The sequence below is a fragment of the Kwoniella dendrophila genome, chromosome 8, assembly GCF_036810415.1.
Source record: "Kwoniella dendrophila CBS 6074 chromosome 8, complete sequence".
Taxonomy (NCBI): domain Eukaryota; kingdom Fungi; phylum Basidiomycota; class Tremellomycetes; order Tremellales; family Cryptococcaceae; genus Kwoniella; species Kwoniella dendrophila.
The window spans coordinates 892501-917515 of record NC_089483.1 but is presented as its reverse complement, the minus strand read 5'-3'; the positions used below and the strand labels follow the sequence as shown (position 1 = coordinate 917515).

The 25015-nt window shown below is 39.6% G+C and overlaps 9 protein-coding genes across 9 annotated transcripts in view; 5 read left to right on the top strand and 4 right to left on the bottom strand.

Moving 5' to 3' along the window:
- Positions 1 to 1733: 1733 nt before the first annotated feature.
- L201_006165 (uncharacterized protein) lies at positions 1734 to 3546 on the top strand (the record flags this gene model as incomplete). Its single annotated transcript, XM_066221888.1, has 6 exons — positions 1734 to 1848; positions 1905 to 1999; positions 2061 to 2188; positions 2248 to 2326; positions 2387 to 2474; positions 2531 to 3546. 6 exons carry the CDS (start codon positions 1734 to 1736, stop codon positions 3544 to 3546), a joined length of 1521 nt encoding a protein of 506 aa, XP_066077985.1.
- A 727-nt stretch (positions 3547 to 4273) lies between these two features.
- L201_006164 (uncharacterized protein) lies at positions 4274 to 6144 on the top strand (the record flags this gene model as incomplete). Its single annotated transcript, XM_066221887.1, has 4 exons — positions 4274 to 4302; positions 4411 to 4680; positions 4794 to 4885; positions 4976 to 6144. The coding sequence occupies 4 exons, from the start codon at positions 4274 to 4276 to the stop codon at positions 6142 to 6144; spliced, it is 1560 nt and encodes a 519-aa protein (XP_066077984.1).
- Positions 6145 to 7654: 1510 nt separating this feature from the next.
- L201_006163 (uncharacterized protein) lies at positions 7655 to 8776 on the top strand (the record flags this gene model as incomplete). Its single annotated transcript, XM_066221886.1, has 4 exons — positions 7655 to 7692; positions 7767 to 8036; positions 8136 to 8233; positions 8307 to 8776. 4 exons carry the CDS (start codon positions 7655 to 7657, stop codon positions 8774 to 8776), a joined length of 876 nt encoding a protein of 291 aa, XP_066077983.1.
- A 1511-nt stretch (positions 8777 to 10287) lies between these two features.
- On the bottom strand, positions 10288 to 13867 carry L201_006162 (N-acetyl-gamma-glutamyl-phosphate reductase; the record flags this gene model as incomplete). Its single annotated transcript, XM_066221885.1, has 11 exons — positions 10288 to 10347; positions 10420 to 10467; positions 10536 to 10898; positions 11023 to 11234; positions 11423 to 12659; positions 12717 to 12995; positions 13054 to 13079; positions 13135 to 13196; positions 13256 to 13366; positions 13436 to 13569; positions 13643 to 13867. The coding sequence occupies 11 exons, from the start codon at positions 13865 to 13867 to the stop codon at positions 10288 to 10290; spliced, it is 2757 nt and encodes a 918-aa protein (XP_066077982.1).
- Positions 13868 to 14467: 600 nt separating this feature from the next.
- On the top strand, positions 14468 to 17720 carry L201_006161 (uncharacterized protein; the record flags this gene model as incomplete). The annotated part of the gene is made up of 15 exons (XM_066221884.1): positions 14468 to 14491; positions 14565 to 15143; positions 15200 to 15267; positions 15339 to 15349; positions 15405 to 15661; positions 15726 to 16023; positions 16096 to 16134; positions 16197 to 16354; positions 16411 to 16491; positions 16553 to 16615; positions 16675 to 16800; positions 16867 to 16960; positions 17030 to 17206; positions 17301 to 17498; positions 17584 to 17720. The coding sequence occupies 15 exons, from the start codon at positions 14468 to 14470 to the stop codon at positions 17718 to 17720; spliced, it is 2310 nt and encodes a 769-aa protein (XP_066077981.1).
- A 399-nt stretch (positions 17721 to 18119) lies between these two features.
- On the bottom strand, positions 18120 to 18909 carry L201_006160 (uncharacterized protein; the record flags this gene model as incomplete). The annotated part of the gene is made up of 2 exons (XM_066221883.1): positions 18120 to 18808; positions 18882 to 18909. The coding sequence occupies 2 exons, from the start codon at positions 18907 to 18909 to the stop codon at positions 18120 to 18122; spliced, it is 717 nt and encodes a 238-aa protein (XP_066077980.1).
- Positions 18910 to 19481: 572 nt separating this feature from the next.
- Positions 19482 to 21694, top strand: L201_006159 (ATP synthase subunit alpha, mitochondrial; the record flags this gene model as incomplete). The annotated part of the gene is made up of 6 exons (XM_066221882.1): positions 19482 to 19529; positions 19751 to 19805; positions 19994 to 20457; positions 20521 to 21350; positions 21409 to 21507; positions 21568 to 21694. 6 exons carry the CDS (start codon positions 19482 to 19484, stop codon positions 21692 to 21694), a joined length of 1623 nt encoding a protein of 540 aa, XP_066077979.1.
- Positions 21695 to 22751: 1057 nt separating this feature from the next.
- On the bottom strand, positions 22752 to 23962 carry L201_006158 (uncharacterized protein; the record flags this gene model as incomplete). Its single annotated transcript, XM_066221881.1, has 3 exons — positions 22752 to 23405; positions 23481 to 23834; positions 23933 to 23962. 3 exons carry the CDS (start codon positions 23960 to 23962, stop codon positions 22752 to 22754), a joined length of 1038 nt encoding a protein of 345 aa, XP_066077978.1.
- A 253-nt stretch (positions 23963 to 24215) lies between these two features.
- The window catches only part of L201_006157 (uncharacterized protein), a gene marked incomplete at both ends in the record, with an annotated part of 954 nt that continues 154 nt past the window's right edge, over positions 24216 to 25015 (bottom strand). Inside the window, one exon of the mRNA XM_066221880.1 lies at positions 24216 to 25015. This exon is cut by the window's right edge and continues 154 nt beyond it. Coding sequence (XP_066077977.1) covers positions 24216 to 25015 — 800 coding nt within the window.

Here is a 25015-nt window from a genome sequence, read left to right as displayed (position 1 = left end):
TATACTTGGATGAAGATGTAGAAGGAAGGGATACCAACAGTGTACGTTGTGATATAATATAGATTATTTCTGTCAGTCAAAGATAAAGTAAGTTGAATACTAGCAGAGGAAATGGAAAGTCGCGTCAACCAAAATCAAAATCAAAATCAAAGTAATGTTTACTTTACTTTACGTCATCTTCTAAATTGCCTTTTGTATCGGTCATCACCGTAGATGCTTTTACACGTGGTCAAACTTGTCTCGTCATATTACATACATTTCGAGCGAACAAAGCTTAAAGCTTACGAGTTAATTGACATGTTCCGAAAACATTGACATGAGCATATTGTCATCAACAAATAAACTAGAACCATCTTTCAAACCATCTCATCCTGATAATCCGGATCATACATTCTATCTCATCTTGTTATCATAATCTTATGGACGTAAATTAGCCTAACCTACCAATCTTCAAAGCCGACCAATACCGATTATACACATCCTTTAGGTCAAACCGAAAGACACCCTTTTTGTCATCCCATCTTCACTTTGATTTTGAAAGAGGTCAAGTGGATCAATCCTTATCTCATCGCCCCTTCTCTTCTCATTCAGTCAGTCACGTCATCTTCAAGATATACAATCAAGCACTCGGTCGAAACGCGTCTCTACACCTACCCCACTTTGATTAGTAGAAAAGAGAAACACGCATTTTCAACAGGCAAATTCGAATGGTATTGGCGTAAATAAGCTCGATACATCAAGCTTGTAAGAGTCACACGATACTGCTTCTTTCCTGGGGGGACAGGCTCTGATAGAGTAGACGTTGATAGTATAATCGGCTAAGTCAGGGTGAGTTATGATGGATGTATCCACCTTAATGGCTATCTTCATGTTTGTTTTTGATTTTCGAGATATGAAAGCCACTCTTCACCCCAAATCTTGTCATCCTTTCTTACATATCCATTCCCGCATATCCTTCTCCCACATTGCTTTGATGTCTTGTGTATAGTTGGCATGCAATTTTACCGCTTTATTGCTTGGAATCAATTGATCTTACATTCCTCATAATCATGATGGTTAACCGGAATCTTAAATAAGTCGTTTTTGCGGCATCACGTTGTTCTTTACCTTTTACCATTTTTTTTATCTGTTTTTGATCGGCATTCAACCGAGTGATTGTGTTAGTATCTATTAACTCGGACCTGAGCGAGTTTCGGATGAAATGTTGCTTCATTATGAGCGATTTTATGTCTGGTATAGGATTAGTTTAAAGGATTGAGAGAAAGCTGACAATGGATTGCCTACATATATAATACCCTTGTTTCATGAATATTTGTCAACCTATCACTGGTTTTTACAACAACATCTATCTCACTCTCAACCATAACGCTCTTTCCTCAAACCTAAATCTGATTGCTTTGGATATCCACTCTCCTATCTGCTTCTATACCTCTCTATCCCAACAACGCCCCACCGACAAACTCCCTTTCCCTCCAACCTTTCCTTTTGTCATTGCCACCTGACATGATATGATGATTCCACGCCAATCTTATCCACTCACACCTCCAATCTCACCCGATCTACGCCCTTTGGTATATCAAAAAGCACCACCGTTTGTGTTATCTATACCCACAAACAACAAATCGCCTCAACATCCATATAGCAAACAAGTCAAACAGGTCAAACACCAGGCTACTAACACTCCATACAAACATACCTCCTCCTTCCAAACTCACACACATCAACACGATAAGATGGAAAATGTCAAAATACCTACCGAAGGTGTTCCTCTTGGACTCAAACAATGTGAACAGATCCTGAAAAGGGCTAATGAGCTTAAGAAGGTAGAACCAGTCGTAGCATATTGGTGTGAGTGATCACTAGAGTTCTATCCTCTTAGGTGCTAATGTAAGGATCCGTTGTAGGCTGCTTCTCTGCTGCCCAGAAAGCTCTTGCTGTCAAACAAAGAACAAAAGAAGACACCTTGTTCCTTATGAGTGTGATTGACGCTCTCGAAGAGGTGAGTACTAAACCAGCTCTGTCGATAAAGAGCATAAGCTCAAGCAATAGCTATGACCTAGATGAAAGCCATTCTTGCCAATAACGAGGCTGTCACTTCTGAAGCTGCAGGTGCTGCTTTAGTAGAGGCTTTCGCTTTGAAGGTGTTTATGTCAGCGGATAACGACGATAGAGCTGGAAATACTGGCAAGTAAGTTAGCTCATTAGGAGCGTTTTCAAATGAGCTAGAACTAATACTCCCTCTGTAAGAGCGACTATCAGGAAGTTCGTGGTAGCTGGTCAATTCATAGAAGTCTTGAAATGCTTTGAAGGTGGAATGACGGATGAGGTTAGTTGACCGCTGGATCACCATTATTAGTGCAACTAACTTCTTCACTACTTGACACAGATGGAACAGAAGCTGCAGTATGCAAGGTGGAAAGCTGCAGATGGTGCAAAAGCATTGAGAGAAGGTAGAACACCGGTATCAGGACCTCGTGAGTCATATTTGCGCATGTCACTGCAAGGGTGAAGTGTTGACTCTTTCATATAGCTATTCCCGAAGAGGAGAACGACCTTAACCCATTCCCTGCAATTCCATCCGAACTTCCAACCGAACCACCACTTCCTCCTCCCAAATCACCCCCCGCTCAAGGCAGAGGATCTTTCTCTTCTCAAACTCGTCCCACAATGGCCAGCAACTCTAGCAATACATCCACTCCAATCGTTTCACCTCGACCATCCCCTCAACCAGGGAATAGACCTCCTCTATCTGGTCTCCAAACATCTGAAGAAGATCTTCGTGCTCCTATCAGAAACCACTCAACAGGTTCCGGTGCTTGGTCAACGGCCGCTACTCCTGGCTTACCTGAAGACGATAACGAATTGCATTTCCCAACGAACAGACCAGATGTAATTTTACCCTCTGCACCACCATTGTCGCCTCCTGATAAAGGCTCACCAGGCGACAAGAAGAATGTTAGATTCATGGGACCAGATGGAGCACCTTTAAGTCCAGCATCAACCCATATAACGGTATCATCATATGATGCTCCTCCTCCGCCACCTCCAACAGACTTCGCCAGTCCACCTGGAAGTCCCAAACCCTCACCAAAAGTTGTATTGCAACCTCCCCCACAAGGCAGACCTCGAGGTGATAGTTCAGCCTCTGCATCTTCAAGATCAGGTAATTTACCTGTTGACGGAACACCCAAAAATACCACTTCAACTTCAAATATTCCTATCACCAAGCCAAAACCAACTTCACAACCAGCTAAACCAACAACTAACTCCTCCGTTACTATTCCACCACCTCCACCACCTTCATTAGCTTCTTATCCTGTACACCCACCTTCTCAACCTCAACCACATGGTTTAGGATTGACCTCTCCCCAACCGCAACAGCAAAACATCACACCAGCTCTTGGCCCTACTAGAACCAATCTGAATAGAAGGGAAGTTGAAACAGTTCAAAAACACGCTAAATGGGCTGTATCGGCTTTAGAATTTGATGATTTTGAAACTGCAAGAAGCGAGTTAAGAAAGGCCTTGAACATGTTGGGTGGATAACCACTTATAAAAGGTTAATTTACTATTGGGATGGATGAAAATCGCTTGAATTAGATTTACGATCAACAATGACCTTTATGACGGAAAAAACTAAGAAACGAACAGCGGAGACGATTGCGATAACAGGAGAGCAGAATCATTGAATAAGAAGAACACCTCATAGTAGCAAAGAAGTAAAATGGGAAGTTAGTAAATGGACAGAAGGTGATCCTCAAATCCCGAAATCAGGTCGAATGAGTCAAGGCATAGGTGTCGGAGGTCTAATGGTCTACCTCCTGAATACCGTTGTGTATATAAGTATATGTGTTGTTCTTTTAACTGTCCTTATATGACCTCTTCATTGATTCACAAAACACACTCAGTTTAATTTTCTACTCATTCATACCATTTGTTCATTTATTCGGATGTTCACTGTTTCTTTTTATACATTTAACCATAAATCCAAGATTAGGGGAAGTATTTGGTCTCATGCATGTGGATGATCATCTTAAGGATATTGAAACAGATGATGTGTCTTTTAATGGATCTGAGCTCAACTAATAATCCCTGAATGAGAGGGTATGTGCTGTATGTATGTGTTGACATGTGAGTGGTGTATGAAATTTGTGCTAATCGGTCTATTGGGATTTCAATTCCTTCTCTTTTCACTTCAACAAAATTTTTTTACAATAAACAGCTACATAGCATACTAATTTCAACTGGTCCTCCAAGTCAATATAGCCTCGAAATGGGACCAAGAGCTGCTGTTAGAGTCAAGTGAGTTGCCATTGAATCTATATCATCACCTTCATATCGATCATACGAAATCTAGTCCGTTGTCTTGATAACGATAGATCAATAGCTGACCCAGCGATTGCCTCATAGCTGGCCAGCAGAACAGATCTTGAAATTGGTAGAAGCAATATCACTAGATGAATCAGCAATTCAAACGTATTTCCCAAAATCTTCTACTCAAGCTATAGGTAAATTGAAACAATCAAAGAAATTCTGTTCAAAATTCTTCAAAGATGATCCTTATATGTTAGAAATGGAAAGATTGGGATACGTTTATAGGAATTCAATTGAAGATGAATGGAATATTGAGAAATGGTTAACTGTTGATACACATGATCCAATCTATGAGAAAGCTTTGGCGTAAGTACTATACATTGCACATGATATCCAGTTATATCTCATTCGAGGGATATCGCTAATCAGTTTATTTTATAATTTGAATACACTTTCCTGGATACCCGTCGAATTTATAGATTAAAGAAAAATTTTGATAAGTTGACAAAAGATCATGGTATAAAAGATAAATGGAGATCATTTGAGGATATAAAGAAACGGGAAAAGAGAGGTGAGTATTTGACTTTTATACTTCAGTACAATCATATAATATCGCTAGAGATCAATCGGAGAGTCCAACTAATACATGTTGCATTTTTAGTGGAATTGCAAAAAGCCATTCCATACTATTTCATTCTCAAACAATTATGTCAACCAAACGAGACCCATATCACACCTCAACCACTTATTATTCCTGATTATCAGTCATCCTCATTTAGTCAACCTCGAAAAAGAAAACAACGATCGTTATCTATTATATCAATATTATCGTCAGATTCAGATACTAAACAGGATATCTCCAAATTACTCGAAAGATTTCAATCAGATACACCTATTTCACCTGTACGAGCTCCAACAAGTAAAAGAGTTAGAAGAGCTGTTCCTACTTCATCCCCTGATATAGAAGAGGAGATCAGAGAAGCTACCACACCGCTTAGAGAATTATCGATTTCTATTGAACACAGAGGGTATATATATCAAGATGAGCAAATTGAAATTCCCGATATACATAACGGGCATGTTCAAGATTTGGATCAACAGCCAGAAGCAAATCTCAATCCAGATTCGAATTCGGAATCAGATTCAGATGATGCATCCAATAGATTGTCAATCTCTCCCTCTTCTTCATCACCTTCATCAACGTGTTCTCAGTCTAATGCCGATACTGATTCATCCGAATCCATTCACTTGTACACCCCACAGCTCGGTTCGTTCCCGAGACCAAGCAAGACAAGAAGATCAGTCATCAACAACACCGTCCCAAATCCTGCATCAGCTTTACCAGATGGCCCCGGTCGAATGGACGATGACGCTATCGAAATGGAAGATGAAACAGTCGATGGAACGAACGCGAACACCGCGTGTACACACGACGAGCTTAGATCGGGCATTGCCACGCTTGGAGATCCTCAGAGGCCGTTGATAGCTTCGTTCGATGATCCACACCCAGCGCATTCACCAAGCGCAAATAAAGATAATGAGATCGATCCGATTGACCCACATGCAACTGTGGAAGAAGTGGAAATATACCTGAAAACAAAAAGCGCATTGGATCCTGCTAAGCTTCAACGTGCAACAGAAGGCTTCTTATCGCGCGCCAATAAGTCTGGCGGAAAGGCGCTGAAGGTATTCAAGGCTGACCTCCGAAAATGGGTACAGCAAACACAACCGAAAAATTATCAGAAACGGATAACGAATCGAGGAAGAATGGAGATGGGCTTGGAGATCATTCGCAGACGGCTTCAGACTACGTACGCCAACGGTTTCTGAGATTTCGAAACGGTATATATGCTGACAATTACAGTATGTTGCGTTAGTGACGTATCCCTAATCAGCCTGAGTGATCATTACTTCTACATGCCTCTAGCGGCAGAAAACGATTACTTAGTCCAAATCATCCTGGACATTCTGTGGCGAGCAGGAGCGTAAGTCACACGATTCGGCCAATTCGTGTGATGTCTTGTTCATTTTGGTTTGTCCCGTTCTATTTAGTCTTGACAGGAATCGTTCGCCGAACCCGACACACTTCGTTTATCTCAGCTGGGCTGTGAGTCCTGCAAGTTGGGCTCAATGGAAGACGGAAAATCGTAACGCAAACAACCGATTAATTCAAGCCGATCATTGGATCACCGCACTCGCTGGGCAATTCATCAAGCGAACATCGGGGAGAAGTCTGAAAGATCGTGTAAAATCGCTTACTGTGGAATGCCCCAAATGGTAAGTGCATTTGGGGAGCTCTTCATTATTTGACTGACGAGGCAAGTAAATCTCAGCTTAAAATCTCAGGGTACTGAATTGAACGTGTACCTGAATAAATCGCTACCCGTCGGTATCAAGGAGGCTATTCGAGTACTTTTCCGGGATATCAGAAGGTGAGCAGAGGAGTGTTCACCTTTTTCGAACAACATAATGGAGTTCAACGCGTTTTACTGAGAAGGTGTGGCTCAGTTTCGTTACTAGCGAAGAAAAGCTTTTCGAGCACAGCTTCAACAAAACGGGTCCGAAAGGCGGTAAGAGAGTTAAATTAGGGATCCGAATCATGCTATCTCGACAGCCTGACTACTTGCATGAGAGTGGTGCGCCTGTCTCGACAATGAGGCCAAAGGACTTATGCGATTTCTTCGAGAAGACGAGGATCAATCCAGCTAAAGAGAATCCGCTGCGATTGGCGAAGAACATTTTGAAGCAGTTAGGTGAACAGCAGAAAACGTAAACCCTAGGTATTTTTAAGCTCAGATTATCAGAGGAGATCATCTAGTACACACAAGTAGCGATGTTTTTACGATATGTGCAGACTTAGCTTACAAGATCCAATTGATGAACATTATTTGCCTTTTTTATTACGTAACTCGATACTAAAGGTTTAGGATTTATATCTATCAAACAGTTAGTACGCGCATGATCAGTTTTGCTGTATCTACGACTTGCCATCATCAATCAATGTCATGTTGTCGAATTTATATATATGAATTTCCACGTCACAAGTCTCACAAGCTACTGTCCTTGAGGCTTGAGATAGCTCCGCTTCAAAGCAGATTCGACTGTGCGACAACACAATAATCTAAATGATAACTTTACCTTCAGCGGTCTGTGCTGTGTGTGTATGGGGCATGAGCGTCCAAGCTCGACAATGATAAACTATACCCTAACATCCACTCCTTGAATTTGAGATACTTGGCTTTATAGTGTTTCTTTTCAGGCTGTAGTACAACATCTCGCTGCTTCAGCTTAAACCAAACTTGCTGCCCATCCTGTCTGATCAGAGTCAAATAGGAAGAAGATGTCGAATGATCGTTCTGGTGCAGGGGTACGAGTGTTGTAAGTTGTTTCATATCGACTAATCACTACTTCTATCACGAGATCACAAGACTGACATATATATTACGATATAGGTGGAATGCGGATCTAACTCTCAAATTGCTCAAGCTGATCAAGAAGGAGAAGACGTATCGGCGGATCTACTTTCCGCGTTCAACTACTGTGCCTAAAGATCGACATCTTACAGCACGATGTGCAGTTATGGATTTTTTTGGACAAGACGAATGGATGAAAGATGCTGAAAGGAGAGGGTTAGCCACTTGGGATGATAAGCAGGAAGATTGGATACCTACTCCTAAATGGGGTAGTGGTATTTCGAATCCAATTAATGGCAGGATCAACGGGTAAGTGTCTGGATATTGCTTGCTATCTTACAACCATACACTTGATAAGATATCTCACCTATTAATCGTATACACCTACACAACTTTGTGCGTTATTAGGCTGAAGAAGAAAATGGCAGACGGTTATTATAGAAAGAATCACGGAATTGAGGAAACGTGGACATCGTTTGAGGATATTCCTGACAAGAAGAAACGGGGTGAGTGGACTCCGAACCTAATGTTTGTCGTCTGCAATGATATATCTGGCAGATTTGAGCTGATTATGCCTAGCTCAATTTCGGGAATCACATTCCTATTACTTCATCTTACGAGAGCTCTACTTTAGAGATGAAAAGGAAGGTCGACCAGAAGCTTTACTGCTTCAAGATCTACCAAGAGCTGATCCCAAACCCGGTCAACGTCGAAAACGATCACCTTCGCCTGCTTCTTCCACATCATCCTCTTCCTCTTCCGGATCATCATCCGAATCAGAGCCCGAGATCAAACCTGTACTACCATCACCTTCCTCTGGATCTTCAGTACAGGCTGTAAACCCACCGAGGAAGAGAGTCAAGGTGGAAGAAACAGGTTTAGCTGCTACTAGTAAGCTCAAACAGGAGCCGTTAACGGTTATGAGTGATACCGCAATTGAATCTCAGAGCCAAAACCCAAGATCACCAGAAGACACAATGGCGCTGGATGCAGCAATCTCGATCAACCGACGAGAGTCGACGCTTTCCACTATACGATTCATCCAGTGACGAAGAATCTGAAACAGAATCCACTGGATCTCCCTCCATTATTTGTCTTTCATCTCCACCTCCAGAATATAAGCCCCAAACCCTCCTCGATTCAGCTGCGACCGTGCCCGATGTGTATCACGATCCTAGTGAATCAGACGAGAGTAAACCTGAAATTCGACCGACCATTGATGAAGGACACCCGCTATTTGACATCATTGGTAATCATGACCTGGAGAAGCCAGACTCTCTCGCTCGAATAATGTTGAGCAGAGATATCATCGATCGGCACAAGCTACAGAGCGTTGACACAGCGCTCTTACTGAAGTTTTTAAAAGAAAACAAGGGAATTACCACATGTTATACAGAAGAAGTACATCAGGTAATGGAGCACACCATGCAAGGTTTGGAATCCTTAGATGCGCGAGCCTTTTTGGATACCACAATCGAGGTGTTCAAGAGATGCTCCAAGGTAAAGTCAGTCATCTATCATGAGAGTAATACGCATTTACTAATGTTCTTGACAGCCGGCTATCAAAAAATGTACTGTCGAACGAGCTCGTCTACGCGCCAGGTCACCTTCTCGATACACCTACGTCCAGGACACTCATAAGTTGTTTCCGGGATCTCGGGGCGTAAGTGCGCATTCAAGGAGAAAGCGAGCTACCTGCACTGATTTCTGATTCCATCTAGGCACATTGCTTTGGATCCATCATCGTTCGATAGCAATCTGACCCGTACTCGGCGCTATCAGCTTATCGGAAAGCTTTTTGATCTTGATCCGACTGATGGACTTGATGGATATACGCCGATGCCCGGTCTCCCAAAGGAATCATTGCATGCAAGCGTGTTACGGCTGCTGCGTCTCTCCCTACTATCTCCAAAACATGTGGACGGACTTAGAGCTGAGGTGAGATCCATGTCTAGAAGGTGTCAAGCGAAGTAAGTTCGACTGCACTTTCTGTAGGTATGGCTAAAACAACGAATTTTTGAACAGGCCAGGTGATTCGGGTAACGGGTACGCGGTATTGTTTGGCAATTGGGTACCCTTCAGTCTTAGGAGCGATATGAAGAAGATCTTCGAGACTGAACAATTGTAAGTTCAAAAGTCCATCGCAAGCGGCTTGAGGGTACACAACGGAGTTGACATCGTATCATCATGCCTTTTAGCAAATTCTGCGATCACGAAAGGAAATTGAAATTCGTATCCCGAAAGCTCAAGATTATCAAACTTGTAGTCTGTGAAATCGATGCCGGAGTGACAGCTGATGTCTCCCGCCAATTAAAAGAAATGACTTTCAAGGAATTCTTCCAATTCGTCGAGACACGTCGTAAAGAGCAATTTTCGTTCAGATGACATAGATTATGGTTCCTAAGCATCTTCCACATCGAGAATACCTAAACGCCATCCGGGGTTTGCTAAAAGGTCGTGTCAGCTGGAAATCATCGAACATTGGCCATCGCTACTTCACAGTCGAATTGTAGTTCAACATGGTTTATTTTATGCATATTCATGTGGTTCCGTATAGCTATTAGAGTTTGTCAAGAGGAATACCAGCTAGTTCATCGTAACCGAGCGAGTTGTTGAGGTTCTGTGTGAAGGCATGATCAGAATTATACCCTTTCATGAAGTGTCTGCGTTTAGAAGAATGACTATCACTCACTTGCATACATTGAGTCGCAGCACCTTTGAGCAAGTTATCCAAAGTGCCCTAAGTAACAGACAAACAATGTCAATCAGGATACTGCTTGATCGATTTGTAAAGCAAGCATCACTCACAACAACCACAACTCTTTTACCTGAAGAATGAACTTGTATACCACCCATTTTCCAACCATGTTTATTTTCTTGATCTCTTACATCTGGAACTTGATTTTGTGATAATGTAATTAATCTTTCATTTTCATATTTTTCTTTATATAAATCGAAAATTTCTGAAGCTCTAAATGATTTATTTAAAGGTGCAGTTAAAATTGAAATTATACCTGAAAACCATGGTGCAACATTTGGTATAAATGCTAAATTGAATTGTTCACGAGTTTCGGTAGGTAAGAGTGAAGATAAGTGATTTCGAGATTCTCGTTCGTGAATGTGATCTGTAAGTGAATATGGTCTAATTGATAGGCCTAAATCTTCAGCTGACTAAAAATATTGAAAAATAAACTTGTTAGCCAATTAATGAATTGATGATATTTTTGAAATTGTTTATGGCAAAAGCAGAAATAATGGATAATTTACTGAATCCAAGTCTAATGTTCAAACTCACAATTTTAGGTACAGTCTTTGGTCTACCTTCTGAATCCTTTTCACCAGATTTAGTTCCAGCACCAGAAAATCCAGATACACCAAAGATTGAGGGCATTTGATTAGGATCTAAATGTGGCATTAAAGGAGCTAATAATAATTGTGTATTTGTAGCATAACATCCTGGATTTGAAATTCTTTTTGATGATTTAGTTTCTTCACGTCCGTATAATTCTGTAATAAAGCAATACAATACAAATGCAATGCATGTTATTTTAAATATCATTTAGCTATTATTCTTCTTTATATGTAATATCTTACTATCTATACGATTTCTATTCTCATTCTTTATACTTCTTCTACCCTATCCTCCTTCAGAAAAGAGAACGCTTAAACCTAGATAGATTGAGAAACACCCTTACCAGGTAAACCATATGTCCAATCTTGTTCAAATCTATAATCTGCACTTAAATCAACTATAACAGATTTACCGCCTTTTTTTGATGCTGAATCAATAGCATCAACAAAAGGTTTACAAATTCCATTTGGTAATGCCATTACCCAAGCATCAACTTGATTTTCTTCAGCCATTTTACCTACATCTTGTACAGATAAATTTGAATATGATACATTAGATTTTGTATATTCTTTCAAAGGTAATCCAGCTAATTCTCTTGATGAAACATGTGTTAAATCTAAATGAGGGTGATTGTTGATTAATGAGATTAAGTTTTGTCCTGTATATCCTCTTGCACCAATCAAAGCTACTTTTTTTCTTGGTACTTCAGCTGAAGTAGCATACCCTCTTCTTGATGTTGAGGTGGAGGTTGACATAGAAGGTCTAGTTGAAGTTGAAAAAGCTCTAACACCACTTTGAGCAGCATTTAATCTATGAGGTGGTACACTTGGTCCTACAGGCAAGAAAACTCTTTCGATTCTACCACTTTGTTCAAAACCTTCAATAATTCTTTCAACTTCTTTTACGTCTGAAACACCATACCAGAATAAACTTCTTCCAGCTCTAGTGAAACTACCATCTGCTCTTTCAAAGTGCCATGCTCTGTTTTCATCATCTGCTTTGGCAGTCCAGAATAGTCTTTTGTGATCTTTCTTGATGACGTCGAATACATTATCAGCGATTTTGTTGAGCATACCGTTTGCTGAAGGTAAGAATTTGGTCATTACTGGAGTTTCACCTTGTGGGTGCGAAACAACAGCTACAACATCAAATGGTTCATCACCGTATATTGTTGAAGAACCATTCTTGAGATCACCAAAGATTTCAGCTACAGATCGTTTACCGGAACTGACTTCTGGATCTCTTTCAGAGAATACTTGTCGAAGTTGAGTTGATCCAACAGCTTCTACACCAGGTTGTTTATAAAGCTTGTGACCTCTTCTAATCAATGTACCGGCACCAGCATCAGTGAAAAGTTCTTTTTGAAGCATATCGGTGGAAATGATAGCGACGGATGAGGTTCTTGGAAGAGTGTCTAAAAGTTCTTTGATTTCCCGGATCTTGAGTTTGGTACCGAACTTAACCCATGATTCTCTCATAAGGGAATCGTATTCTTCATCAAGGTTGATAGTGGAGATTTTCTTGCCTGAAACACCGTGATAGAGACCACCCTTCTCATTAAGGTAGACAATCTTCATGGGCTGTTAATCATCAAAAAGTCAGCTGCTCAGTCGTAAGAATGGTGACGATCAGCTCACCTCGAGTACTCTAGCTAATTCACCAGCAGCAACATCGGCATTGACGTTTAAAATTTGACCTTCGGCATTTTCAGCGAGGGAGGTAAGGATAGGTAAACATCCAGCTTTGATAGCGGCTTCGATAGGACCTTTATCTACTCGAGTGATCTTTCCTACAAGACCGTATTTGGCTTTGTCAAGGTAGTCGGCAGTGAAAACACCGGTAGGAATTGGTCGAGCACGTGTACCGAGTCGTTCAAGGGCAGTGGTGAGTTTGAGGTTCTCTTGGAGGAAGACTCGCTGGAAACATGGTCAGTTTATGATATAACAAAGTAAAAGATTAAAAAGAGATGCTTACTCGGGCGATGGAAAGGGTTTTAGGGTCTAACGATTAACATTAGCTACTGTGGATATTACTGTTGTTACATTGGCTACTCACCAGTGATACGGATACCGTCTTCGTAATCTGGTACAATGCCCTCGGCTTCAAGAATATCGTTACTGATAGGGGTTATTAGCGCTACTGCATGTTGATATAGCTGAGTATATTCTGAACTCACAGCTGAGGACCTGCACCGTGCAATACTACAGGGAATAAACCGAGTCGGTTCAAGAAAGACAATGAAAGGGCAAGATCTTCAAGCTCGTTGGTGAGGATAGCACCACCGATTCTATTAGAAAACAGAATCAGTAAATATAAAGTTTCAATACACTGTACATGTACTTCTATCTATACTCACTTGAGAACAGCGAATTTAGCTTCTGGTAAAACACCTCCAGCGGTAACGTCACTTGAAGATTGAGTGAAAATTCTAAGGTACCGTTCTACTTCATGACGAGAACCAAGAGAGTAAAGAAGTCTAATGATTGTGTCCTGAAAAGGTACTCTATATTAGCTATCTTAGAAACCGAAACCCAGCCAGATAGCTAAATGCTCAACAACTCACTCTATCCATACCACCTTCCCTTTGAGCACCAATAGCACTAGTTAAACCTCTCTTTCTAATTTCATGTCCAACTTTCTTAACATCTAATTCAAAAAGAACATTTTCTTTTGTAGATAATTGTAATGCTGAAGCTGAAACAGGAGCAGAAGGTTTTGTGAATGCTCTAGTTGCAGGTCTTGAAAGGTTAAGAGCTGAACGAGGAATGTTGGAGCACCGTCTAAGCATGGCAGGCGATGATTATGTGTTGTATGTTTCGACAGGTAATAAGAAGATATGTAGTTATATGGTATGATATGAGTAGTTAATGTATTATAGCTAGTACTGTCTCAATACCATAGACCAAATCAACATGAGATAACAGGAGAGTGGAAATGAGTTGCTTGGTTGATTTTAGCGGATTTGATAATTACGAGACTGATTGAAGCGAGTAGAGCGAGTCGAATGAGATTACAGTAATAATTGGAAGATTGATAACAAAAGATAAGGAATCAAAGGTGATAACCGGGATATCCTATATGTGATGTATAGTTATATATAGCCACGTCATCAATCACAAGTATCGGAAAAACAACCCACGAGTAAAACGGAATCAAATAACATGTCAACTATATGGGCTACCTAACTAAATAAGATATTTGTGCTGTAATATAATTCTACACGCGGCTGTCTTCTATCGTTGAGTGATATACTATATACTAAAAATGGAATGTCAACAAAAGAATCAAAACAAAAGGAAACAACATTACAACATCATATTTCATCGTTATCATCCGTCAAAGATATACTGACAGCATAGCTCAACGATATCAAAAGAGCATCCTCAGCATGTCTGAGGATCAAGAGAATATAGTGAGTCAGCCAACCATTCATTTTCACTGGGGGAAATACCTGAGCTGACTCATTTATACGATTCTGTTTATAGGCCCCAATAATGTCAAGATTACCAAGATTAGCATCACCTGCCAAACCAGCATCATCTTCTATACCTACTTTATCTTCTTCATCAGTACCATTATTATCATCAAACAATGTCAATAAAAGGAAATTACCTTCATCACCGTTAGCTCCTCCACCTACTAAACGATCAGTATCAGGTTCTTCATTAGGTTCATCAACTTCAGCCAATGGATTGAGAACATCACAAAGAAAACCTACGACAAGTGGATTCGTTCCTACTACAACCAGAAAACCAATATCAAGACCAGCTTCAGCTCTAAGTGCTTCAACTGCAACAACGACAACAAGAAGAACAGGTAGTACAGGTAGTGCAGGTAGTACAGCTTCATCATCAGCGACAGCAACTACGACTAGAGCTAGAACAGCTGCTACCACAGTGAAACGACCACCTGTAAGTTCAAGCTCAACAACGACTAGAAGCACAAGTACATTAGGAAGAAGTATAGGTACAGGTGGAGCAAGAGCGACAAGTAGAGGTGTTAGTCCTGGCTTAGCGGCTCAGTCGAGTATAGGAAGTGGTGTAGCTAGTGCAGCTCAATTCAAGGTAAGTTAGCTGTCGACCTAATCTTATTGAATTGTAGTTACTGATGAACTCTGTAGAGTCATGATGGTAGACTTGAGAACGTGGAAAGAATGGTGGGAGGATTCAAGGATTTGCTGGAGAGAGAGTGAGTTAAACTTTGTCGTGGTATAACTGTATTACACGTAGCTAACATGTGAACCTGTCACTGTTAATTAGACAAGCGAAAAGTATGTCATTCAGCTGTTAAGATCTGCTTGATTGCAATGCTAATCCACTTCACAGTCTCATCCCTTCAAATGTCTCAAGTGGATTTACAAGCTTTACTTCAAACAACCCAAAATACCGAAAGAGAAGCTAGACGAGATTTATCTTCAGCTTCAGAAGAACTTGCTGCCTTGAGAGCAGCTCATGCGAGAGAAATTGATGATTTGGAGCGTACGATTGCAAGAAAAGATAGAGAAAAGAGAGGTATGGAGGATGAGTTAAGGGATAGCAGAGATGAATTGAGTAGAGAAAGGGAAACGATACGACAATTGAAGGTTAGTCATTTGATATAGTAAAAAATAAGAAACAACTGATCGACAATCTTGGATGTTGTTTTAGCAATCATTGGCAGAACAATCAACACAACATTTAACATTATCAGCGCAGTTACAAGCATCACAAACACAATTAAATATTGTACAAGCTGAAGTTGAAAGAGCTACAATCAATGTATCAAGTATGAAAGCTGAACTAGCTATCGGGCAAGAAACAGCTAAAAAAGCTGAAGAATTAGCTGAATTAAAGGTTAAAGAAGCTGAATTAGAAAGAGATAGAAGAATAGCTGAAATTGAAGAAGAATTGAGAAATGCTGAAACTATAAGAAGAAAATTACACAACCAAGTTCAAGAATTGAAAGGTTAGCTCGACAACGCCTGTGTATCAAATTAATAAGGTATGATAGCTGATATAATGCATTTGTTCAATATAGGTAATATTCGAGTGTTTGCTCGTGTAAGACCTGCTCTTGGTAAGTATCTGTCTATTTCTGACTGTACAATCGGAATGAGCTTATATTTGTGATTCGATTAGCACATGAATCTTCATCACCTGAAGCACTTGCTGAAATAGATTATGGAGATGAAAGAACAGCTCAAGAAACTGGTCAATCACAAATTGTAGTGAAAAGTAGATCTGAATCAGCTACTGGTCAAGCAAGAGAACAAGAATATCCTTTCACTTTCGATAAGGTAAGCTGTATAGTACGTATCCAGCAATACAAATAGCTGATCTGTGATTATGGCAGATTTTTGCTCCTCAAGCTGGTCAGAAAGAAGTATTTGAGGAAATCTCCATGTTGGCTCAATCTGTTTTAGACGGCTATAACGTGAGTCGTCTCTGCAGCTGTAAATCAGTATCACCAGAAGTTAGCTGAAATCTGGATATAGGTTTGTATATTCGCATATGGTCAAACAGGTTCAGGTAAATCATGGACAATGGAAGGTGGTCAGGTAAGCTAGCTTGTTGACGAGTCTCGGAAGAAGTCTAGCTGATGCGGGAAAATCAGCAGAATGAGCATGAAGCTGGTATGATCCCTAGAGCAATTGACATGATTTTTGCTGTATCAAGTGGTCTCAAAGATAGAGGATGGAAATACCAAATGGAAGGTCAATTCTTGGAAGTCTACAATGAAGTGGTAAGTACATCAGCTGGTGATCACGGTAAAACTGCAGCTGAAGCCTTTTTTTAATGCAAACCCCAGATCAATGATCTTCTCGGTAATGGTCAATTTGATACCAAAAAACACGAAATCAAAACTGTTGACGGTAAAGTGAGCGTAACCGATGTCGTCAGCAGTAAGCTTTCTTTTCAGCGGAATAACTATTAGTGGTTAAACTCAGCTGATGCTGTTTGTGGATATGTAGTTCCCTTGAATAACCCTCGACAAGTATCAACATTACTTGACAGAGCTCGAAGTAGACGTGCAGTAGCAGCAACATTGATGAATGAAAGATCTTCTAGATCACATTCAGTATTTACATTAAAAGTCAGAGGTGAAAATCCATTAACAAATGAAAAATGTGAAGCCATGCTTAATCTTGGTAAGTTCGCGCTTATGCCAGTCTTGAATTTCGGTCTATGCAGCTGAAGACACAAATGATGCTGATGAATTTTTCGTTGGAAACGATATTACAGTCGATTTAGCAGGTTCAGAAAGATTAGAAAAATCTGGAGCAGGTGAAAATAAAGATAGAATGAAAGAAACTATAAATATAAATAAATCATTGTCTGCTTTAGCTGATGTTATTGGTGCATTGGGAAGTGGAAAAGAAGGTGGTCATGTACCATACAGAAATTCTACGTTAACTAGATTATTACAAACTAGTTTAAGTGGTAAGTCTCTTTCTTCAAGCCTTTCTACTTGATAAATAATGATCCATGATAGCTAATTTTGGTATTTTTTAATTTAAAACAATAGGTTCAAGTAAGACTTTAATGATGTGTAATTTATCACCACTTTCAGCTCATTTAGGTGAAACTTTATGTTCACTTAGATTTGCAACCAAAGTCAATTCTACTGTAGTTGGTCAAGTCAAAAAGCAGATGACAAAATAAATATCAAGCATGTAGGAAAATGTTCTTGAGCAGTTTGACGATAGGTTAAGGGAATCTCATAATTCAGTATTTCTATTACTCTCAATTTCGCCTATATAAAAAGCTTAAGTTTAAGGTCAACGATATTTTAGTGGTTCGTGTCGAAAGAAACGATAACTTATGGACAATGGGACTTATGAGTTGATCTTTAAATAATAAATCAGTCTTTTGATACCCTTGAATTTTTTATTCATAAATATATGTATACTATATCGACAATCTATGTCATCAATTGCTGTTCGCAAGCGTATATGACTATCACGATGGTTATGATATTGCACCGATATAGCTAAAACTATGATCTAATTGGAAGGCGATACCTCTAATTTAATGTTTCTATCACTAAAATCTTTCTTGTTATCATATCGATGAAACTCCTTCTTTTCCACCGTTTATAATAATATCACCAACTCTTAATCTCGTATAACCCTGTTTATGTTCAATGGTTTTCTTATAACCCTTTCTTCTTTTTTTCTTTAAAATTCTTTCTAAAGGTGATTTAGTATGTTCTAATATAGTTAATTTACATTCAACTAAACCTTTTGGAATATTTTCAAAATTTGATAATTTTTTTTCTTTCCAATTTGACATATTTGATTTTAATTTTTTTGCTATTGAGGCATTTGATCTTATTGAATAATCTCTTGAACCTAATTCTAAAATTTTAGTTAAATTTAATTGTGTACCAATAGGTTGAATTGGTTTTAATTGTGGTAAAGTTAAAATATCTTTTGAATGTAATAAATAATTTCTTGAATATAATCTTGTAATTAAATATCTACCTTTATTTTCAGTTGATTGTGATTCGATTAAATCTAAAGCTTCTTTTGTTGATTTAGGTAATTTTACATTACTAGTTGAAGATGATGATGAAGGTATTATAGGTGGTAAATGTGATAATACATTAGAACTTGATGAAGCTATTGCCGAAGAAGAAGAAGAAGATGAAGATGAAGCAAAAGGAATATCAGATGGTGGTAATGGTGTTGTAGGTGGTGGTAAAGGTGCTGTGGTTTGTAAACCTCTTGATAAAGATAATCTCGCGAAAGCTAATTTATATAAATTGAGATTAGCATTTCTCTTTCGTTACTGTTCCTTTCTTTCGAACATAAATTAGCTTACCAGACGTTATACTTGGTCGAATTGACATCTTTAGCCAGTATCTATGTTCTTATATGCGCCAGAGCTAGAGAATGGTTATATATAGAGGTCAATCAATACATCTATTTTATATCTGCTATCTACTTGATCTGATGTTTTATCTGATTCACCTACATTGATCGTACTCGTAACGAGAACATGTTATAATCTATAATCTGGAGAGTATGTATGGGATAAAATACAATAAAATCGCGTGTCAGATAATCATGGCCTAATGCTCATGTTTTATTTTGAATCCGCTGTGTTAGGTGAGATGCGAGATGCGCCTCATTAAAACACAATAAAACCCCGGATAACACCGATCCGTATTCCCTAGTTATAGTTTACTCCGTAGAATCCCTAAGATGCACTATTACTTGTTATACTCCCACCAACCACCATCCACTTGTCCTCACTCCTCACTCCTCACTCCTCCTTCCACTCACCCACTCACACACGTACCCTCATTCACCATCTTCAATCTATACTTTTAGTATCTGTTAAAACTCACAAAAGAGACCTTCTTCTCTCTCTCCCTATATTCTCTTTCTTTCTTCAACACACAACTCACCACTCATCAAAATGCGTGCCGCTTTCCGGAACACACTCAGAGGAGCTGTCGCTTCAAGCGTAAGTAATTGTTTGGTTTTTTTGGGGATGATCATCATCAATCGGACACGATATCAAAGAAGAGAATCAAATGGCAAATAATCATGGAGAGAAAGACAGATTAAAATCTCATCATCACATCAACAGGATCAATAGGAGGACGTGATCTAGAAAATGGATAGACGTGGAAACAAACACTGGAAAGAAAATCAAGCTAACATATCGTTTTAATCAATTATTAGGCTCGAACCAGAGCTGCTCCTCTCGCTGCTAGAACTTACGCTACCGCTAAGCCTGGTATGTCCTTATCTATCTTGTACATACTTGCTGAAGATTTCAAGCTGATTGATGTGTTTCTTATCTCCTTCTTCACGATGTTATCCTTTTCCACTTCATTACACGTTTGTCCGCTTTTCGGCCGATTTCCGTGATTTTCACTTTTCCCCATCATTGTTCCCTCTCCTTCATCGCATCCAACCCAACAGCCGCTTCTGAAGTATCATCCATCCTTGAAGGCCGAATCGCCGGTGCTTCAGTCGGTGGTGATGTTCAAGAAACCGGTCGAGTACTTACCATTGGTGATGGTATTGCAAGAGTTTACGGTTTGAGAAACGTTCAAGCCGAAGAAATGGTTGAATTCTCTTCAGGTGTTAGAGGAATGTGTTTGAACTTGGAAGCCGATAACGTCGGTGTAACCATTTTCGGTAACGATAGATTAATCAAAGAAGGTGATACCGTTAAAAGAACAGGTCAAATTGTAGATGTACCTGTCGGTCCAGGTTTACTTGGTCGAGTTGTCGATGCCCTCGGTAACCCAATCGATGGTAGAGGTCCAATTGAATCAGTTGGTAGAACTCAAGCTCAATTAAAAGCTCCAGGTATTTTACCAAGAAGATCAGTACACGAACCTATGCAAACTGGTCTTAAATCAGTCGACTCCTTAGTACCAGTAAGTTATACCTTTTTTCCACCGATCAAATAAAATCAAACTTGCGCTAATCCCACCTCATAGATTGGTCGAGGTCAACGAGAACTTATTATCGGTGATAGACAAACTGGTAAATCCGCCGTTGCCATTGATACCATTCTTAACCAAAAGAAATGGAACGATGGTGCCGATGAATCCAAAAAACTTTACTGTGTCTACGTTGCCGTTGGTCAAAAACGATCCACCGTTGCTCAATTAGTTCAAACTCTTGAAGAAAACGATGCCATGAAATACTCCATCATTGTTGCCGCCACCGCTTCTGAAGCCGCTCCTCTTCAATACTTAGCTCCTTTCTCTGGTTGTGCTATGGGTGAATGGTTCAGAGATAACGGTAAACACGCTTTAATCATCTACGATGATTTATCAAAACAAGCTGTTGCCTATCGACAAATGTCCTTGTTACTTAGAAGACCTCCAGGAAGAGAAGCTTACCCTGGTGATGTTTTCTACTTGCATTCAAGACTTTTAGAAAGAGCTGCTAAACTTAACGCCGATTACGGAGCTGGTTCCCTCACTGCCCTTCCTATTATTGAAACTCAAGGTGGTGATGTATCAGCTTATATCCCAACCAACGTGATCTCAATTACCGATGGTCAAATTTTCTTGGAAGCCGAATTATTCTTCAAAGGTGTCAGACCAGCTATTAACGTCGGTCTTTCAGTATCCCGAGTCGGTTCAGCTGCTCAAACCAAATTAATGAAATCAGTTGCTGGTTCTCTTAAATTATACCTTGCCCAATACCGAGAAGTTGCTGCTTTCGCTCAATTCGGTTCTGATTTGGATGCCTCAACCCGATACCTCCTTAACAGAGGTGCTCGTCTCACTGAACTCCTTAAACAACCTCAATATCAACCGTAAGTTTGTTTTGGCTGTGTATTGGATCACCTCGCTGACCTTGATGATATTCCACAGAATGCCTACCGAAGTTATGGCTCCATTGATCTACGCTGGTGTTAACGGTAAACTCGATAAAGTCCCAGTTGACAAGATCGGTGCTTGGGAAAAATCATTGTGAGCATAGCCATCCCAACCAGAATTGGTAACTCGGTAGCTGACATCTCTACTTGATAGCACTGACCTCCTCAAATCCCAACACTCTGCTCTCCTCGAAAAACTTTCCGGTGGTGTCCTTACCAAGGAAATCGAAGAAGAGATGGCTAAAGTCCTTGACGCTCACGTTGCCGACTTCACCGCTTAAAAAGGTTAGCTTAATCTAGACTAGAAATGAAGCGGAAGAAGGAGGATAAATCATGTGTGTTCACCTTGAAAGCTTATTATATATAAATACTTTATATGAGTGGTGATTTGCGGAATAAAAAAGTAAAAAATGCATGGAATCGAATCAAAAAAGTACAAGTCTATAAAACAATTTCGCGAGGACAGCATTAATTGTTCATACTTGCTTATCATCTACTAGTCGATCATACAGATGCGTGTTTAAGTACTAATGCGTTTGAGGTTGAAACTTGTTTGATAAGGGACGAACGCCACAAGTATGATCGTAGCTATTTAATAGTCGCCCTTCATATTCTTGATCAACCTTGTTTTGACTGAAATGACATTTACCACATCGTGTCATTGAGAGATTACAGGAAAAATACCTTTTGAGGTTATTTCTTATTCCTTTATCTGTTCAATCAATGAACAAGGTAAATGTATTAATGGTTTCAGAAACTGAGTTGCAATTGCAAAATAATAAACGGATTATCGATCTTTGTTGTAGTATCTTATGATTGTTAAGCAAAAGAGACCGAGTCGATTTAACCTTGACAACAATCAATTGAATCTCTTGAATCACGAGGTTCTTCATATATCTGATATTCGCTTCATGTGAATATATATGCATCTTTTTAATCTATAGAATTGTATACACATACAAGTAAATTCATTTAATATACAACATTCACAATAGATAAAATCCGCTAGAACAATCTCCATCGATCCATCTTCTCTTTTCTTTGATCTTGCTTAGACTCAAAGGTCTATAATATGGGATAACTTTATATATCGAGTGAAACATGATATTCCAATGATGAGTTTCTCAATCATCCACTATCATCTTTAGATCTCGTTCTTCCAAAAGAAAGATTGGTAGCTTGTTACACACTACTCTTCTTGTTTTTCCTTCTCATACTACTTGATAACATTTTCAGTATCGTTATTATATGTGTCTTATTTCATTGATATTCGTTATTTTCTTCATCTAATATCATTAATGGTCTTTACGTTCATTATCTTCATCATCATCATCATCATTATTTAAGACTTTTCCTCCTCAATGATCTTCTTCTTCCTGATCCCGCCAAGTCTGAATTATCTATTCTCGGTTCCTCTTCCATACCTTCTTCAGGTAAATTCAATTTCTTTCTCATCATCCTTTTTGCTGAATTCAATTCATTACATCTAAATTCAAAATCCTTTTCGCGATTTTTCGATCTCATTTTTTCTAAATATTTTATTGCATTTCCATACATCTTGTAAGAGTTTGCTCCTTCAGAATCCGTGATATTCAATGATGGAAACATGTTATTGGTGGAAGTATTAACTGAGTTCGTTAATGACAATAAAGTATCGGTAATCGCGGATAAACCTGTCATTTGTGTTGACGATGGAATTGCATTAGGTATTCTGGGTGCATTGCTTGGTGAGGATGGTAGAGATGGTAAAGATGTTAATGGAGAAGAAGCAGGATCGCCCTCAGTATCCACCGTTATTGGAACTAGTTCTTCGTCCTCCTCTGGCGACTCTTGATTTGCTGCTAAAATTTCGTCATGATCTACTGAGCGTAGGGTCAACTCGATAATAGCTTCAGGGAGAAGAACATTGTGGATATATTCTATTTTTTGAGGGATTGACAGAGCCTCGTATCTATTGGTTCCCGTTGGTCTCGAAGGTTCACCTTGACGAGGCTGTGGAATCAGATGTTAGCAATATAGTCGGAGAAATATAATAACACCAGATAACTGGCCTGAAATATTGCTTACCGTTGGATCTGTTCTTCCCTCTGCTCTTAAAGCCCATCTTACTAATTCAGGTATGAAGACATCCGAAATTTCTTCCTCATCGATTTCACCATACCTGGCTTTTGAGTTCAGGCTTTCCCTTCGAGATGATGTAGAAAAGTATTCATCCGCTCTCCATTTAGCTGGCAGGTATTCGTCCAAAAGGATCTGCTGCAGATGTGGTCGTATATTGTATAGCTGAACGTAACGAGGAAGTTTTCTGAATCGTGAGTAGTGTATAGATTGAGTATCCGAGGGAGGTATAGGTACCGGTGAAGGAGCACGAGTAGCTGCATCGCATCTGTAAATCTTGATCTTGTTTTTGCGATATCCAAGCTATGATTAAAATCCGAAACCGTCAGTACGCGTTTGCATTGAAGTGAAAGACATCTTTTAAGAGAAAGCTCCAATGGAATAGCATATATCGAACTTACTTTGCAGTCTGCTATCGCCGTATCGTTCATGGTGATGATATCCATATATATAACGTTTAATATCTCTCCCCAGGTAGTTTCTACCATATACCGAGCCTGTGCCTGCCTACCTCGGCCCTTGTTGATTTGAGCAGGGATATATTCAACTAGCTTTGATCGCCACCAGTAGCTTTTCTTGTGAACGAGAATAGAATCACCGACTTTCAGACTAATTTTTTTCGAAATGAAAGAATCAAATTCATTAAGTGAATCACAAACAAAATTTAAGGAATCAAATGTTGACTTACCCGTCAGGTATCTGAGTATATTTGATGGTATCATCATCCTCTTCTTCGTCACTTTCGTCATTTTCCTCATTCACGGGAGGCAAAATGGATTCGGATTTCTGAATAATGTTGAAAATATCTTCTGTGTTGTCTTCCACATGTACTGTTCTCTTCTCCCTTGCATTGAACCGTTTCCAGAACTCTGGAGTTGGACTTCTAAGCGCTCCTGAGCCTTTGATTGGTGCTTTACGTCGCCTGGGTCTTGTATTTGTGGTTGCACTAGATGACCGAGTCTTCATTTTATATGGCTGAGTATATTCTACATCGGGTAGTTCTGGCAACTCTGAGTCAGAATTTGATGTTTTCTCCTTGAGAACGGTATCGACTTCTTTCGTCTTCTTAGGTGGTCTTCCTCTTCTTTTCTTCGCTACTGGAGCAGTTGAATTTTCGGGCACTTGTTCCACAGCCACTACAGCTTCTTGACTATCATCTTTAGCCTGATTTCCTGGTTTTGTAACCCTTTTCTTGGTGATGGGTGCAGCTGACGATATTCTTTGACTCCTTTTTTTCTTGACTGATTGCGCATTCACGTTTGCAGAAACAACATTTCCAGGTACTTTATCGTTGTCTTGGATCAGTATCTTCGGTTTTCTACCCGGCCTCTCTGTTGTAGGTACAGCTAACGGTGTACTTTCATTGTTGTTATGTTGCGCTTCTACTTGCTCTCTGTTCTTTGGCGGTCGACCTCTCTTCCTTTTCAGAGGTTCAGCTACAGCTGGTATTTGAGAGGATGTGATGTCTACAGAAGAATTGCGAG